General features: G+C 41.3%; 1 protein-coding gene across 10 annotated transcripts in view; it reads right to left on the reverse strand.

Annotated features, from left to right (window-relative positions):
- Window positions 1-19,645, reverse strand: part of DGKI (diacylglycerol kinase iota) — a 269,247-nt gene that overhangs the window by 29,006 nt on the left and 220,596 nt on the right. For all 10 annotated transcript variants that reach the window (XM_069763213.1, XM_069763211.1, XM_069763212.1 and 7 more), the window contains 6 exons: window positions 16,367-16,436; window positions 16,236-16,276; window positions 16,020-16,147; window positions 14,846-14,974; window positions 2,610-2,635; window positions 3-40 (listed from right to left, as the gene is read on the reverse strand). In XM_069763213.1, coding sequence (XP_069619314.1) covers window positions 3-40; window positions 2,610-2,635; window positions 14,846-14,974; window positions 16,020-16,147; window positions 16,236-16,276; window positions 16,367-16,436 — 432 coding nt within the window. The remainder of the gene's footprint in view (window positions 1-2; window positions 41-2,609; window positions 2,636-14,845; window positions 14,975-16,019; window positions 16,148-16,235; window positions 16,277-16,366; window positions 16,437-19,645) is intronic.

Genomic DNA, 19,645 nt, shown 5'->3' on the forward strand with positions numbered 1-19,645 from the left:
ACCTTGTCGAGGTCACCGTCAAGCACTGCATGTACCAGAGCTACAACAAAATAAAAAAAAACAAAAGGTTTAATGACGAAATCCTACATTCACAGCTTCATCATTAAAGTCATGTATCCCCAATCTGTGATCTCTGTTATCTATTCTCTCCGAGACAGCGCCACCCTAGTCCATGTGGCTGGGTCTGGTATTGCATTTATTTGAATGAACCGCAATAACAGATTCATATTAAGTAGGTCGAGATCAGAACATGGCAAAGCTAGGAAGATGCCGGGGTCTGTAGTTCTTGGGCTGGTGGGGGAAGTTATAGGGAACTCAAAGGAAAAGGATTAGAGGGGGCTACAGTCTAGGATTCTCCTCAATGCGACCAATTTGTAAAACCAACCAAACCCAACTTTGCTGCAGCAGACGGCCTCAGCTCTGGCACCTCGGTGCAGACGCGCGGCACGGACATTTGTCAGCTCTGTATTCTCGCTGCATTGCAGGGCGAGTAAACAATCCTTTGCCAAGATTTCTGCTGCAGTCTCATATATCGGTGGATCCGACTTGAAAGGTATTTATTGCTAGAAGCAATTACTTCAAACCAAAAACGTAAAGCCGCGAGCCGTTCGAGAGCCGCCGCCATTGGATAAATCATTCATTCAGACCAGGAGGGGCGGCGAAGGCAGAGCTTCCATCATCACTTAGTGGACCCGTCCATGACTCCGCAACCGATGGGAACAGAATTAATTTACTTCGCCTACTTTCATTTGCTTAATTTCCTTTATTTACTTTATTGCCCCCCTGGAGGGTCCGGAGCGCAAAACTGCAGCTTGTGATCTGTGCAAGGGGGATATAAGTCAGCGCGTTTCTTGGCTCGGCTCCATAACATTGGGCGAGTCTTCTGAATAACGATGGGTTCTGCAATGCTGAGGATGAGATCTGTGTGTGTGGGGTCCTGCTGGCCCCTATGGAAGACCCCAAATCTGCCTCTCCGTGCTGTAGGTCCTTCAGACGCTGAACACGAGGAATTGAGACTTTGGGGCAATCCGGAGACTTTTTCTTTTACACCATATGTGACCGCGATGTCAGAATATCAGAAAATGTCTGAAGGCAAAACTGTCTATAGTTGGGACCCTATAAATGGGGGGAAAGGGGTCTGGTCTGGGGTTTGTAAATGGAGGGAAGGGTTGTTGTCTGGGACCTGGATACAATGGGCATATGGTGTGGGGTCTGTAAATAAAAGTAGTAGTCTGATGTCTGTATGCACTGTGGGGGATTGGTCTTGGGTCCGTATGCAGGGAAGGAGTGGTTTGGGGGTCTGTAAATAGGGGAGGATGAATTGGGGTCTGTAAATAGGGGAGAATGGTTTGGGGCCTATAAATAGGGGAGAATGTTCTGGAGTCTGTACATAGGGAAGGATGGTTTGGGGTCTGTAAATAGGGGAATATATTTTGGAGTCTGTAAAAAGGGGAGGATGGTTTGGGGTCTGTAAATAGGGGAGGATGGTTTGGGGTCTGTAAATAGGGGAGGATGGTTTGGGGTCTGTAAATAGGGGAGGATTAATTGGGGTTTGTAAATAGGGGAGGATGGTTTGGGGTCTGTAAATAGGGGAGGATAAATTGGGGTCTGTAAATATGGGAGGATGGTTTGGGGTCTGTAAATAGGAGAGGATGGTTTGAAGTCTAAATGGGGGAGGATGTTTTGGGGTCTGTAAATATGGGAGGATGGTTTGGGGTCTGTAAATAGGGGAGGATGGTTTGAAGTCTAAATGGGGGAGGATGTTTTGGGGTCTGTAAATATGGGAGGATGGTTTGGGGTCTGTAAATAGGGAAGGATTAATTGGAGTCTGTAAATAGGGGAGGATGGTTTGGAGTCTGTAAATAGGGAAGAAAGGTATGGGGTCTGTAAATAGGGTAGGATGTTTTGGGGTCTGTAAATAGGGGAGGATGAATTGGGGTCTGTAAATAGTGGAGGATGGTTTGGCGTCTGTAAATAGGAAGGTTTTGGTCTAGGGTCTAAAATTAGGGGAGGATAATTTGGCATCTGTATATCAATAGAGGTCTGTACACAGGAGAGCTACGGTTTGGGGTCTGTAAATAGCGCCGTTTCAGCCTGGGGTCTGTAAATAGAAGGGTTGCGGTCTGGGGTCTGGAGATAGGTGAGGGCTCTCATCTGAGGACTGTAGATAAGGATGGTTTGTATATAGTTGGGGGACTCTGTACAAAGGAAACACGTCGTCAGGGGTCTGTATACAGGAACAATTTGTTTGGGGGGGGGGTCTGTTTTCTTTAAGAGGAGGGGTCTGAGATCTGCTTTCATGTAGGGGTGGGTTGGAGGTGTGTAGGGTGCAGCCTAACGCCAATCCCTCTCGCTGTCTCTAACCCTCTGTATATACTGTATACGTCCTGTCAGGGAGCGGTCTTCAGCTGTCTGCCTGTGTATGCAGTGAGCGCCCCCTAGTGGCGGCTCCATGCAGTCAGAATTGTGACCTTCTGAACGTCGGCGGGAGATCAGAGGAAGCGATCATCTTCTCTCCTGTAAATCTGCACCTGGGATCTCAGGATGAAATCCGTCCCACCCACAACCCGCAAGTGTTTAGGCTTTACCTCACAGGAATTGTATCTTACCTTGTTCTTCCGCTGACACCGGGGATCTGGAGCGCAAAAAAAAAGAGAATTAATCATCTTACTACTTAAAAATATAAATATTTAGAAAGTTCTAATTAAAATATCACCATCAACAGAAATCCTGAAGAGACTGACGTGTAAACGTATCAACAAATACTAAATGGTGACGTAGATGGTAAAAATCTCCTGTGTAACCATGGTAACAGACTACAAATAAACAAAGTGTAGTCTGATCCCTCTAAGGAGCAAGAAATCCCCTCACCGGACTCCCACCCAGCTCCAGCCAATTCCCGGAGATAATGAAGAGAAACGCTCGGAATGAGAGATACTAATTAGCTGTTAATGAGCAGATAATAAAACCAGGATTCCAACCAAAAACTAATAAATCTGAGCAACGAGCTCATCCATCATGGAGAGGACTGCTGGGGGTTGTAGTCCCTGGAAACAGGCAGTCAGATGTTCCAAATGATCTTCTGCCTGACAGGACAGTCTATGAACATGAGCTCTGGGATCTACAGGATGAAGCTGACAAAGTCCTGTATTATACTCCAGAGCTGCACTCACCATTCTGCTGGTGCAGTCACATACATTACATTACTGATCCTGTGTTACCTCCTGTATTATACTCCAGAGCTGCACTCACTATTCTGCTGGTGCAGTCACATACATTACATTACTGATCCTGTGTTACCTCCTGTATTATACTCCAGAGCTGCACTCACCATTCTGCTGGTACAGTCACTGTGTACATACATTACATTACTGATCCTGAGTTACCTCCTGTATTATACCCCAGAGCTGCACTCACTATTCTGCTGGTGCAGTCACTGTGTACATACATTACATTACTGATCCTGAGTTACCTCCTGTATTATACTCCAGAGCTGCACTCACCATTCTGCTGGTGCAGTCACTGTGTACATACATTACATTACTGATCCTGAGTTACATCCTGTATTATACTCCAGAGCTGCACTCACCATTCTGCTGGTGCAGTCACTGTGTACATACATTACATTACTGATCCTGAGTTACATCCTGTATTATACTCCAGAGCTGCACTCACTATTCTGCTGGTGCAGTCACTGTATACATACATTACATTACTGATCCTGAGTTACATCCTGTATTATACCCCAGAGCTGCACTCACTATTCTGCTGGTGCAGTCACTGTGTATATACATTACATTACTGATCCTGAGTTACATCCTGTATTATACTCCAGAGCTGCACTCACTATTCTGCTGGTGCAGTCACTGTGTACATACATTACATTACTGATCCTGAGTTACATCCTGTATTATACTCCAGAGCTGCACTCACTATTCTGCTGGTGCAGTCACTGTATACATACATTACATTACTGATCCTGAGTTACCACCTCAGTAAGGATTGGCGCATAGCAAATGTGGTGCCAATATTCAAAAAGGGCTCTAAAAGTGAACCTGGAAATTATAGGCCAGTAAGTCTAACCTCTATTGTTGGTAAAATATTTGAAGGGTTTCTGAGGGATGTTATTCTGGATTATCTCAATGAGAATAACTGTTTAACTCCATATCAGCATGGGTTTATGAGAAATCGCTCCTGTCAAACCAATCTAATCAGTTTTTATGAAGAGGTAAGCTATAGACTGGACCACGGTGAGTCATTGGACGTGGTATATCTCGATTTTTCCAAAGCGTTTGATACCGTGCCGCACAAGAGGTTGGTACACAAAATGAGAATGCTTGGTCTGGGGGAAAATGTGTGTAAATGGGTTAGTAACTGGCTTAGTGATAGAAAGCAGAGGGTGGTTATAAATGGTATAGTCTCTAACTGGGTCGCTGTGACCAGTGGGGTACCGCAGGGGTCAGTATTGGGACCTGTTCTCTTCAACATATTCATTAATGATCTGGTAGAAGGTTTACACAGTAAAATATCGATATTTGCAGATGATACAAAACTATGTAAAGCAGTTAATACAAGAGAAGATAGTATTCTGCTACAGATGGATCTGGATAAGTTGGAAACTTGGGCTGAAAGGTGGCAGATGAGGTTTAACAATGATAAATGTAAGGTTATACACATGGGAAGAAGGAATCAATGTCACCATTACACACTGAACGGGAAACCACTGGGTAAATCTGACAGGGAGAAGGACTTGGGGATCCTAGTTAATGATAAACTTACCTGGAGCAGCCAGTGCCAGGCAGCAGCTGCCAAGGCAAACAGGATCATGGGGTGCATTAAAAGAGGTCTGGATACACATGATGAGAGCATTATACTGCCTCTGTACAAATCCCTAGTTAGACCGCACATGGAGTACTGTGTCCAGTTTTGGGCACCGGTGCTCAGGAAGGATATAATGGAACTAGAGAGAGTACAAAGGAGGGCAACAAAATTAATAAAGGGGATGGGAGAACTACAATACCCAGATAGATTAGCGAAATTAGGATTATTTAGTCTAGAAAAAAGACGAATGAGGGGCGATCTAATAACCATGTATAAGTATATAAGGGGACAATACAAATATCTCGCTGAGGATCTGTTTATACCAAGGAAGGTGACGGGCACAAGGGGGCATTCTTTGCGTCTGGAGGAGAGAAGGTTTTTCCACCAACATAGAAGAGGATTCTTTACTGTTAGGGCAGTGAGAATCTGGAATTGCTTGCCTGAGGAGGTGGTGATGGCGAACTCAGTCGAGGGGTTCAAGAGAGGCCTGGATGTCTTCCTGGAGCAGAACAATATTGTATCATACAATTATTAGGTTCTGTAGAAGGACGTAGATCTGGGGATTTATTATGATGGAATATAGGCTGAACTGGATGGACAAATGTCTTTTTTCGGCCTTACTAACTATGTTACTATGTTACTATGTTACCTGTATTATACTCCAGAGCTGCACTCACCATTCTGCTGGTGCAGTCACTGTGTACATACATTACATTACTGATCCTGAGTTACATCCTGTATTATACTCCAGAGCTGCACTCACTATTCTGCTGGTGCAGTCACTGTATACATACATTACATTACTGATCCTGAGTTACATCCTGTATTATACCCCAGAGCTGCACTCACTATTCTGCTGGTGCAGTCACTGTGTACATACATTACATTACTGATCCTGAGTTACATCCTGTATTATACCCCAGAGCTGCGCTCACTATTCTGCTGGTGCAGTCACTGTATACATACATTACATTACTGATCCTGAGTTACATCCTGTATTATACCCCAGAGCTGCACTCACTATTCTGCTGGTGCAGTCACTGTGTACATACATTACATTACTGATCCTGAGTTACATCCTGTATTATACCCCAAAGCTGCACTCACTAGTCTGCTGGTGCAGTCACCGTGTACATACATTACATTACTGATCCTGAGTTACATCCTGTATTATACCCCAGAGCTGCACTCACTATTCTGCTGGTGCAGTCACTGTGTACATACATTACATTACTGATTATGAGGTTTTTTTTTGCAGAAAAAAACGCATCATGCGCACAAAAATTGCAGAATGCATTATAATTCATGGGATGCATATGTGTGCGTTTTTATTGCGTTTTTATAGAGAGAAAACGCGAAAAAAACACGAAAAATCCGCAACATGTGCACACAGCCTAAAGGATAATAATATCCAATGTAGAAATACATAATGCTGACATTCTGCACCTCACCTCTATGTAAGAAACAAAATGAGCAAAAACTCTGCTGGAACTAAATACGGTAAGTAAAAAGCACTTTTGCTTTTTACTTATTTAGTTACAGCAGGGTTTTTGTTCATTTTGTTTCTTGTAGGTTTTTGTATGCATTATGGCTAATGTGAACATGCGTTTATGTGCTGCACGTATACCAACTTAAACCAAGCTCAATTTTTGAGTTTTTTCTTTGTATTTTTGCATTCTGTGCAAGCCGAGATGTGGCCTCCCTCTCCTGAGCTGGAAATTACATTTAAAGGCTTCCCTAGACTGGTGTCCACAGGTCAGGACCCGGTCCTTTTGTCTGCCCTTATTCACACACTGAGGACAACTCTAACGCATGGTAAGGTTTTTAATATTAGACAGAGTAGGTCCCGTCCCGATCAGGGTCACCTTGTCGTGGTGGGATGGCTTTTATGCTATTTTTCATCAAAAACAGTATTACTAAGAACTCTGAGTTATTTAGATGCACTTTTGCTTTTTACTTATTTAGTTACAGCAGGGTGTTTGCTCATTTTGTTTCTTGTAGGTTTTTGTCGCTTTATGGCCAATGTGAACATGCGTCTATTTGTTTTGCTGGGTGCCGAGTCCTCATAAGATGTTTTGTGGATATTGATCTGCTTGTTCCGATAAAGATTATTGCTCAGCTACAAATAGCAGAATCATAAAAGGCAGTGACCATTACCTGAACCTTGAACCAAAAAGGTAATGAGAGCAGCTTTCAGCAACGATCAGGAAGATAAGTAAGAGGCTATAGAATCCTGTGCAGCTCGTTTAATAAAAGGGAATATATATGCTTCAACTGACAGCCAGCAATAAAGTGTCATCATTTCTCCGCGTATGTGCGCATACATAGATTAGGCAGCAGACACTTAAAAAGATTGCGCACCCCTGGAGTAACTCAGGATCAGTAATGTAATGTATGTACACAGTGACTGCACCAGCAGAATAGTGAGTGCAGCTCTGGAGGATAATACAGGAGGAAACTCAGGATCAGTAATGTAATGTATGTACACAGTGACTGCACCAGCAGAATACTGAGTGCAGCTCTGGAGGATAATACAGGATATAACTCAGGATCAGTAATGTAATGTATGTACACAGTGACTGCACCAGCAGAATAGTGAGTGCAGCTCTGGGGTATAATACAGGAGGTAACTCAGGATCAGTAATGTAATATATGTACACAGTGACTGCACCAGCAGAATAGTGAGTGCAGCTCTGAGGTATAATACAGGAGGAAACTCAGGATCAGTAATGTAATGTATGTACACAGTGACTGCCCCAGCAGAATAGTGAGTGCAGCTCTGAGGTATAATACAGGAGGAAACTCAGGATCAGTAATGTAATGTATGTACACAGTGACTGCACCAGCAGAATAGTGAGTGCAGCTCTGGAGGATAATACAGGAGGAAACTCAGGATCAGTAATGTAATGTATGTACACAGTGACTGCACCAGCAGAATAGTGAGTGCAGCTCTGGAGTATAATACCGGATGTAACTCAGGATCAGTAATGTAATATATGTACACAGTGACTGCACCAGCAGAATAGTGAGTGCAGCTCTGGAGTATAATACAGGATGTAACTCAGGATCAGTAATGTAATGTATGTACACAGTGACTGCACCAGCAGAATAGTGAGTGCAGCTCTGGGGTATAATACAGGATGTAACTCAGGATCAGTAATGTAATGTATGTACACAGTGACGGCACCAGCAGAATAGTGAGTGCAGCTCTGGGGTATAATACAGGATGTAACACAGGATCAGTAATGTAATGTATGTACACAGTGACTGCACCAGCAGAATAGTGAGTGCAGCTCTGGGGTATAATACAGGATGTAACTCAGGATCAGTAATGTAATGTATGTACAATGTGACTGCACCAGCAGAATAGTGAGTGCAGCTCTGGGGTATAATACAGGATGTAACTCAGGATCAGTAATGTAATGTATGTACACAGTGACTGCACCAGCAGAATAGTGAGTGCAGCTCTGGGGTATAATACAGGATGTAACACAGGATCAGTAATGTAATGTATGTACACAGTGACTGCACCAGCAGAATTGTGAGTGCAGCTCTGGGGTATAATACAGGATGTAACTCAGGATCAGTAATGTAATGTATGTACAATGTGACTGCACCAGCAGAATAGTGAGTGCAGCTCTGGGGTATAATACAGGATGTAACTCAGGATCAGTAATGTAATGTATGTACACAGTGACTGCACCAGCAGAATAGTGAGTGCAGCTCTGGGGTATAATACAGGATGTAACTCAGGATCAGTAATGTAATGTATGTACACAGTGACTGCACCAGCAGAATAGTGAGTGCAGCTCTGGGGTATAATACAGGAGGTAACTCAGGATCAGTAATATAATGTATGTACACAGTGACTGCACCAGCAGAATAGTGAGTGCAGCTCTGGGGTATAATACAGGATGTAACACAGGATCAGTAATGTAATGCATGTACATACATAAGTTATATAATATTGGTTAGTCCAGTGTGTATCCCAGGTTCTCTGTGCCGTGACGTCTGTGCTGACATACGAAATAACGATATATATTCAGCACAGATCACACTGACAGATCACAAATGATGGCGGTTTAGGAGAATTTCACAATGGTAATGTGATGTTTGCTTCGACAGCAGATGAAGGGCCGTGCGGTGATGTCGGTGATGTCGGTGATGTCAGGGAGGGCCGGCTGCCGCTCTGCATCATTCAGACATTCATAACTGCATGATGGATAACCCCGATATTCGCTGTTTGTTTTCTCTAACCACTAATCCAAAGTATTTTCATACCCTGATGAAAGATAAAGGAAAATGCACCCAAACAACAGCACGGTCACAGCGCCATCCAGTGGCCATGACCAGTCCAGGATGCCCATGTGGACACATTGTGAGGAAATTTAGCAAAATTGGAGGTTGGATGTGGCCCCCCCAGCTTTACATGACATTATATGATAGCTCAGGATGCATGAACTGATTTTATATTTTTTTAATTATGTTTATTTTAATTTATTTACATTATGTATTGTTTTCACGATTTCTTAATTATTTCTTTTTCTATTACATATAGGAAAAAAATGCAGGTATCAAATCTATAATTATTTGGATGATTCAATAGCAAATATTGGAAACTTATACAACCTCCCTGCACCCAGAGCTAGTCCTATAAATGCCCTCTTATTAATAATGGTAACATATGACAATAATAAGATCATATCACATAAGACGATCATTGTGTCTAGGAGAAAGCCAAGTGATTGTTCGAGATACTTATCTTGCTACGTTAATGCTTCTATAGGGGTAGAAACAATAAGACAAACAACTAACAATTCCACAGGCTGAGAAAAGTAGCAGTTCCTAGCAAGATCACAAATGTCAAAAGATTAATTAATACCTTCTTTACTTGTCACTTATATTCCACTGGACCTGTCAGTTGCTCTAAAAAAACGTAAATATATACCTTGTAAAATTCCCAGAGCTCCCCTGATTCTGCAGCTCTTTTCTATTTTGCGCTGCGTCGCTCCATTGCAGAGATATTCACATTTGTTTCTACTGGAGCTCACGATGTGAAATCTCTGCTTTGTAGTCCAACTTGGCGTTTCTTCAGAGTCTTCTCTGAGACTGCGCGCTTTTCCCCTCCCTCTGAGATGCTGGCAATCATAACGCATAATCTTGGAGGGATGAAAGCACACACCACCACAGAAGACTCACCTCTGGACTGTAAAGCAGAAATTTCACATACTGCACTTCAAAAGAAACAAATGTGAATATCTCTGCAATGGAACGACGCAGAGTAATACGGAAAAGAGCGGCAGAATCAGAGAAGCTCAGGGATTTTTTTTACAAGTTATTTAACTCAATTTTATGAGTAAGTTATAGGTATGAGGTGCCTGTTCAAGGTTCTGCAGGGCCAGTATCCTGTTTCCTCCAGTCACAATTTCATTCTCCGATTAGAAGATTCTAGATCTTAGTTCTCCTCAATCCTGGTATCAAAGAAGGTAACCAGTTGCTGTATGTATGTAAAAAAAGATCCAAAATAAACTAAAGGCAGCATTCAGATCTGTGCCTACTATGTTGCTTAAAAAATGGAGAGAAAAAAACCCTTAGAGATGTGGTGAAAAGCGATGCTGACAAAAGAAGAATTGGCTCGTCAGTCGCCAGGTGCAGAATATACCTGGGGCTGAAACGCGTGAGGCCGAATGGACCAGAAAATAGGAGATCAGCTCCGAGTGGTAAAGACGAGCTCCGCTGTGCACAACTGGTAATCTCAGCTCTGTCAAGAAAGATTTCATCTTGGCTCAGGCTCCGCCGAGGCCTCTTATTCCATCACAATAACCTCATTACTTAAGAGTCTCTATCTGCTCCTGACATCCACAGCATCTATGAGGCAGAGCGGATGGCGCCTCCAGTGGCCACAAATGCCCAGATGTGAGAAGGTGAACTGCAACTAATACAGAGGAAGCCCACACTGTCCCAGAAACAGATCCACGTCTGCACTAGGAGGTCAAATTACCAAAATTAACATATTTGTTTGTGTGTTTTTCAGCCAGTTTTATTGGTTTCTATTGACGTCTATGTGGGAGAAGTTAGCTACTTCCTCCTTCACTGTAGCTACTTCCTCATCAATTCTACCTACTTCCTCCTTCACTGCAGCCACTTCCTCATCTATTCTACTTACTTCCACCGTCACTGTAGCTACTTCCTTGTCTATTCATCCTACTTCCTCCTTCACTATAGCTATTTCCTCGTCTGTTCTAACTACTTCCTCCTTCACTGTAGCTACTTCCTCATCTATTCTACCTACTTCCTCCTTCACTGCAGCTACTTCCTTCGACTATTCTACTTCCTCCTTCACTATAGCTACTTCCTCGTCTGTTCTACCTACCTCCTCCTTCACTATAGCTACTTCCTCGTCTATTCTACCGACTTCCTCCTTCACTGTAGCTACTTCCTCATGTATTCTACCTACTTGCTCCTTCACTGCAGCTACTTCCTTCGTCTATTCTACTTACTTCCTCCTTCACTATAGCTACTTCCTCATCCATTCTACCTACTTCCTCCTTCACTATAGCTACTTCCTCGTCTGTTCTACCTACCTCCTCCTTCACTATAGCTACTTCCCCATCTATTCTACCTACTTCCTCCTTTACTGCAGGTACTTCCTTCGTCTATTCTACCTACCTCCTCCTTCACTATAGCTACTTCCTGCTTCCTCCTTCACTGTAGCTACTTCCTCGTCTATTCTACCTACTTCCTCCTTCACTATAGCTACTTCCTCATCTATTCTATCTACTTCCTCCTTCACTTCAGCTACTTCCTCGTCTATTCTACTTACTTCCTCCTTCACTATAGCTACCTCCTCGTCTATTCTAGCTATTTCCTTCATCACTGTAGCTACTTTCTCGTCTATTCTACCTACTTCCTTCATAACTGTAGCTACTTCCTCATCTATTCTACATACCTCCTCCTTCACTATAGCTACTTCCTTCATCACTGTAGCTACTTTCTCGTCTATTCTACCTACTTCCTTCATAACTGTAGCTACTTCCTCATCTATTCTACATACCTCCTCCTTCACTATAGCTACTTCCTCCTTCACTGTAGCTACTTCCTCGTCTATTCTACCTACTTCCTTCATCACTGTAGCTACTGCCTCATCTATTCTACATACTTCCTTCTTCACTGCAGCTACTTCCTCATCTATTCTACCTACTACCTCCTTCACTGCAGCTACTTTCTCATCTATTCTACCTACTTCCTCCTTCACTGTAGCTACTTTCTCATCTATTCTACCTACTTCCTTCATCACTGTAGCTACTGCCTCATCTATTCTACATACTTCCTTCTTCACTGCAGCTACTTTCTCATCTATTCTACCTACTTCCTCCTTCACTGTAGCTACTTCCTTGCCTTTTCTAGCTACTTTCTCCTTCAATTCCTCATCTTTTCTAGCTACTTCTCATTAATTTTAGCTACTTCCCCTCTCATTACTCATTCACTAAAGCTACTTCAATCCATTTTTTGGCGTAAACATGTTCTATGTTTAGTCTCAAGACTGAGGGGGACGGAGAATTCTCCCAATGCCACTGAGAACCGAAATTACAAAAGGGGTCATCTGGATGCCCAGTGACATGACTCCTCCGTAGGTGATGGCCTGGCAGTTCCAGGGAGGAGGGCTTCCTATAAGGAAGCCCTCCTCCCCTTCCCAGCCCCATCATCGATATGACTAATCAGATCCCACCTGAAATAAAGCAGAATGAATGCAGCGCTCGCTTGATTAACAAGCAGAACGTATAATTAATTTTCTCCTGCACGCCGGCAATTACAATCTCATTTTCTCGGCGCCCTAAGGACGAGAGTGATAGCGAATCTCAGCCAAAAAAATTGTTTTTTTTTTTACGGAACCTTTCAGATTTGTCGACAAAGCAATGTCATTTTAATCTATTTTCTGAGAAAAACACAAATAAAAAAAATCCTGACAACAATAAATACAAGTACATGATTCGCCCATTTGTTGGGTAAACCAATATGGTGGGCAGTTTAGCCATTGCAGGGGCTTTGCCCCATGATAACTCCATACGACAAAAGTTGCATGTTTTCCTGAAATTCTGCAATATTTGCATAAAAATTTCTGCCGTAGATAAAATTGCCTGAGGGGGAAATGGAGAACATTTGCGACAAATTTTGCCGCTTTTTGCGAAACAATGTGAATGATGAACCTGCCATAAAAATCTGGAAATTCTAAACTCTGCCCACTATGACGAAAGTTAAAAATAACTAGACTTTAAAAAAAAAACGCCGCAAAGTAAAAAAAAGAATGATAAAGTGGAGAAAAACACCAAAAAAAAACAAAAAAGTGCAAAGTAATAGAACAATAAGGCGCAAATGATAAAAGAGGAGAAAAACACCAAAAAAAAGACAAAAAAATGCAAAGTAATAGAAGAATAAGGCGCAAATGATAAAGAGGAGAAAAACACAAAAACAAGGCAAAAAAGGTGCAAAGTCATAAAAGAATAAGGCTCAAACAATAAAGAGAAAAACACAAAAAACAAGATTAACAAGATGCAAAGTAAAAGAAGAATAAGGCGCAAATGTTAAAGAGGAGAAAAACACCAAAAACAAGACAAAGAAAAAGGTGCAAGGTAATAAAAGAATAAGGCGCAAATGATAAAGAGGAGAAAAACACCAAAAACAAGACAAAAAAGGTGCAAGGTAATAATAGAATAAGGCGCAAATGATAAAGAGGAGATAAACACCAAAAACAAGACAAAAAAGGTGCAAGGTAATAAAAGAATAAGGTGCAAATGATAAAGAGGAGAAAACACCAAAAACAAGACAAAAAAGGTGCAAAGTAATAGAAGAATAAGGCGCAAATGATAAAGAGGAGAAAAACACAAAAACAAGACAAAAAAGGTGCAAAGTCATAAAAGAATAAGGCTCAAACAATAAAGAGAAAAACACAAAAAACAAGATTAACAAGATGCAAAGTAAAAGAAGAATAAGGCGCAAATGTTAAAGAGGAGAAAAACACCAAAAACAAGACAAAAAACGTGCAAGGTAATAAAAGAATAAGGCGCAAATGATAAAGAGGAGAAAACACCAAAAACAAGACAAAAAAGGTGCAAAGTAATTGAAGAATAAGGCGCAAATGTTAAAGAGGAGAAAAACACCAAAAACAAGACACAAAAAAGGTGCAAGGTAATAAAAGAATAAGGCGCAAATGATAAAGAGGAAAAAAACACCAAAAACAAGACAAAAAAGGTGCAAGGTAATAAAACAATAAGGCGCAAATGATAAAGAGGAGAAAAACACCAAAAACAAGACAAAAAAGGTGCAAGGTAATAAAAGAATAAGGCGCAAATGGTAAAGAGGAGAAAAACACCAAAAACAAGACAAAAAAGGTGCAAGGTAATAAAAGAATAAGGCCCAAACAATAAAGAGAAAAACACAAAAAACAAGATTAACAAGATGCAAAGTAAAAGAAGAATAAGGCGCAAATGATAAAGAGGGGAAAAACACAAAAACAAGACAAAAAATGTTAATATGCAATAATAAATTGGGCCGAAAGTGTAAAAAAAAAGTCTAACAAAAGCTTCAGAACTTTTCAATGATCATATAATTTTGGAAAACTTGTTTAAGTGATATAATTGCAGCAGTATTAAAGGGGTTGTCCCATAGACAACATACATCACCCTATCCACAGGATAGGGGTCCAACCGATTACGAGGGTTCCACAGTCCCCTGTGTGAATGGACGACCATCGCTCTGCACAGTGGTGGTCGCACATGCTCAGTAACGCTCTAGTCACACGGGACTTTGGGCCTCCCGTTTCCTGGATGTGTGAGGGTCTTCTCAGCAGCTGGACCCCAGTGATCACACATTTAGCATCTTTTCGTTTATGGTACAGACCCTTTAACTAGTAAGAGAAGAACACATTTAAAGGGGCTTTTCAGGAACAATAGGTCCGACTTTCGGCCTCATTGTTTACATCTATCCGTCCCCAAAGACAAAACCCGCTGTATCCCAGGAGACTCACGGGAGGGCGCTGGAGGAAAGAGAATCCTGCCTGTTGTCTGACAGCTCGTTCTGTAGAGACAGCCTCCCTGGGACGCAGCTGTCGCTCACGATGCGTTTCCGACACGTTGGCGTCCACCACTCCGACAACCTGGGAGGACATGACACACAAGCCTTAGTGCAAGCATGGCGCTTGTGGGGTCAATCCCATCCACCATATTGGGGCAGATTTATCAAAACGGTCTCTGTTGCCCATAGTAACCAATATCTTCATTATTTAAAGGGGTTGTCACATCTTTTTTTTTATCAGGCAAAATAAAAAGGAAAAAAATAAGAGCCTTTAATTACGATTTTTGGCAAACAGTGACAGAGCACGTCCAATGTTTCTCTCGTTTCACACATTGCCGCAGTCAATAGTCATAAAAACGTATTAAAAAACCACTAGGCCTCATTTCTCAGCTCTCTCTTAGTTACCCATAGCAACCAATCACAGCACAGCTTTCATTTTACAACAGCAGCTTTAGAAATGAAAGTTGAACTCTGATTGGTTGCTAGGAGCAACAGAGACCATTTTAATAGAGAATTTTTCATTTCTGATTCTTCCCGCCATTTTTTTCTCGTCTTGTTCTGTTATTGTTTTATAACGCTGCGGTCACATGTAGCTGTAAGTCATCAGGAAATCAACAGTTTTAACTACTTTTTTTCTCGTGTGCCGTGTGTCATTTTTGTTATACATTTTATTTCCCTTTAAAGGGGTATTCGCATCTCTAAGACCCTGTTCTACTATGTAATAGGTGTAATAATAATAATATTAGCAAATACTTCCAATAAAAAATGTAGTATAGTTCTTCTGATTAGTGATGTGACTTACCTCATGTGCAGGGCATTACAGTAGCTTAGGTATCCATGGTTACAACCACTATCAACTAACTGTCACTACATGAGAGGTCGTAACCATGGAAACCTAAGCTACTGCAATGCCCTGCACATGGGGAAAGTAACACAGTGAATCAGAAGAACTATACTACATTTCTACTTGGAGGTATTTGCTAATCTAATTATTTTAACACGTACTACATATTGGGAGAGGATATACAAGAGTAGGAATCAGAGTGGAGGGATTCTGCACTGAGAAGACCCAAATTATTGATTTTAATGGATGCCGTGTGGCGGTTATATTACAGTGCTGCACTCACCCCGATGGCTGCTCAACCACAAGATCCGGCATCCCCGTCCCGGCACCACCCTGCGGACTCCCGGCAGCCTCGGGATCTAGTATGAAGATCTCATCCTGGGAAATCTCAGTGACAAAATGGAGATGTTCCTGCGGAGACAAAGACGATTTCCATCCGTAGGTTCCGTAAAGAATCTAGTAACTGCCGAAAGACATTGTGCCCCCCGCTGCCACTCACCTGAGATCTATCGATACGGTAAAACCGGTCAGCGGAGGTAGCTGTGCAACAAAGGAAGAAACACAGGGTACTCCGTAAGTAAAGTACACAAGTGTACACCTACCGCAAAATCCACAGAAACGAAAGCTCACCATCTAGGAAGCACCATCGAGGATTCAGACGCTGGGAGGAGAGCAACCGCGGTAAGTAGCCCTCCTGTTCCTACACAGCGAGAAAACAAGTCAGGATTATAGTAGTTATATTCTTGCACATAGGGGGCAGTATTATAGTAGTTATATTCTTGTACATAGGAGCAGTATTATAGTAGTTATATTCTTGTACATAGGGGCAGTATTATAGTAGTTATATTCTTGTACATAGGGGGCAGTATTATAGTAGTTATATTCTTGCACATAGGGGGCAGTATTATAGTAGTTATATTCTTGTACATGTGGGCAGTATTATAGTAGTTATATTCTTGTACATAGGGGGCAGTATTATAGTAGTTATATTCTTGTACATAGGAGCAGTATTATAGTAGTTATATTCTTGTACATTGGTGCAGTATTATAGTAGTTATCTTCTTGTATATAGGGGCAGTATTATAGTAGTTATATTCTTGTACATAGGAGCAGTATTATAGTAGTTATATTCTTGTACATAGGAGCAGTATTATAGTAGTTATCTTCTTGTATATAGGGGCAGTATTATAGTAGTTATATCCTTGTACATAGGGGTTGTATTATAGTAGTTATATTCCTGTATATAGGGGCAGTATTATAGTAGTTATATTCTTGTACATAGGGGCTGTATTATAGTAGTTATCTTCTTGTATATAGGGGCAGTATTATAGTAGTTATATTCTTGTACATAGGAGCAGTATTATAGTAGTTATATTCTTGTACATAGGAGCAGTATTATAGTAGTCATCTTCTTGTATATAGGGGCAGTATTATAGTAGTTATATCCTTGTACATAGGGGCTGTATTATAGTAGTTATATTCTTGTACATAGGAACAGTATTATAGTAGTTATATTCTTGTATATAGGGGCAGTATTATAGTAGTTATATTCTTGTACATAGGAGCAGTATTATAGTAGTTATATTCTTGTACATAGGGGCAGTATTATAGTAGTTATATTCTTGTACATAGGAGCAGTATTATAGTAGTTATATTCTTGTGCATAGGAGCAGTATTATAGTAGTTATATTCTTGTACATAGGGGCAGTATTATAGTAGTTATATTCTTGTATATAGGGAGCAGTATTATAGTAGTTATATACGGGCTGTATTATAGTAGTTATATTCCTGTATATAGGGGCAGTATTATAGTAGTTATATTCTTGTACATAGGGGCTGTATTATAGTAGTTATATTCTTGTACATAGGGGCAGTATTATAGTAGTTCTATTCTTGTATATAGGGAGCAGTATTATAGTAGTTACAGTGGGGCAAAAAAGTATTTAGTCAGTCAGCAATAGTGCAAGTTCCACCACTTAAAAAGATGAGAGGCGTCTGTAACTTACATCATAGGTAAACCTCAACTATGGGAGACAAACTGAGAAAAAAAAATCCAGAAAATCACATTGTCTGTTTTTTTTATCATTTTTTTTGCATATTATGGTGGAAAATAAGTATTTGGTCAGAAACAAACAATCAAGATTTCTGGCTCTCACAGACCTGTAACTTCTTCTTTAAGAGTCTCCTCTTTCCTCCACTCATTACCTGTAGTAATGGCACCTGTTTAAACTTGTTATCAGTATAAAAAGACACCTGTGCACACCCTCAAACAGTCTGACTCCAAACTCCACTATGGTGAAGACCAAAGAGCTGTCAAAGGACACCAGAAACAAAATTGTAGCCCTGCACCAGGCTGGGAAGACTGAATCTGCAATAGCCAACCAGCTTGGAGTGAAGAAATCAACAGTGGGAGCAATAATTAGAAAATGGAAGACATACAAGACCACTGATAATCTCCCTCGATCTGGTGCTCCACGCAAAATCCCACCCCGTGGGGTCAGAATGATCACAAGAACGGTGAGCAAAAATCCCAGAACCACGCGGGGGGACCTAGTGAATGAACTGCAGAGAGCTGGGACCAATGTAAAAAGGCCTACCATAAGTAACACACTACGCCACCATGGACTCAGATCCTGCAGTGCCAGACGTGTCCCACTGCTTAAGCCAGTACATGTCCGGGCCCGTCTGAAGTTTGCTAGAGAGCATTTGGATGATCCAGAGGAGTTTTGGGAGAATGTCCTATGGTCTGATGAAACCAAACTGGAACTGTTTGGTAGAAACACAACTTGTCGTGTTTGGAGGAAAAAGAATACTGAGTTGCATCCATCAAACACCATACCTACTGTAAAGCATGGTGGTGGAAACATCATGCTTTGGGGCTGTTTCTCTGCAAAGGGGCCAGGACGACTGATCCGGGTACATGAAAGAATGAATGGGGCCATGTATCGTGAGATTTTGAGTGCAAACCTCCTTCCATCAGCAAGGGCATTGAAGATGAAACGTGGCTGGGTCTTTCAACATGACAATGATCCAAAGCACACCGCCAGGGCAACGAAGGAGTGGCTTCGTAAGAAGCATTTCAAGGTCCTGGAGTGGCCTAGCCAGTCTCCAGATCTCATCCCTATAGAAAACCTTTGGAGGGAGTTGAAAGTCCGTGTTGCCAAGCGAAAAGCCAAAAACATCATTGCTCTAGAGGAGATCTGCATGGAGGAATGGGCCAACATACCAACAACAGTGTGTGGCAACCTTGTGAAGACTTACAGAAAACGGTTGGCCCCCTTCATTGCCAACAAAGGATATATTACAAAGTATTGAGATGAAATTTTGTTTCTGACCAAATACTTATTTTCCACCATAATATGCAAATAAAATGTTAAAAAAAACAGACAATGTGATTTTCTGGATTTTTTTTTCTCAGTTTGTCTCCCATAGTTGAGGTCTACCTATGATGTAAATTACAGACGCCTCTCATCTTTTTAAGTGGTGGAACTTGTACTATTGCTGACTGACTAAATACTTTTTTGCCCCACTGTATATTCTTGTATATAGGGGGCAGTATTATAGTAGTTATATTCTTGTACATAGGGGCAGTATTATAGTAGTTATATTCTTGTACATAGGAGCAGTATTATAGTAGTTATATTCTTGTGCATAGGAGCAGTATTATAGTAGTTATATTCTTGTACATAGGGGCAGTATTATAGTAGCTATATTCTTGTATATAGGGAGCAGTATTATAGTAGTTATATTCTTGTATATAGGGGGCAGTATTATAGTAGTTATATTCTTGTACATAGGGGCAGTATTATAGTAGTTATATTCTTGTACATAGGGGGTAGTATTATAGTAGTTATATTCTTGTATATAGGAGGCAGTATTATAGTAGTTATATTCTTGTATATAGGGAGC

Source organism: Ranitomeya imitator, chromosome 4 (genome assembly GCF_032444005.1).
Source record: "Ranitomeya imitator isolate aRanImi1 chromosome 4, aRanImi1.pri, whole genome shotgun sequence".
NCBI lineage: Eukaryota > Metazoa > Chordata > Amphibia > Anura > Dendrobatidae > Ranitomeya > Ranitomeya imitator.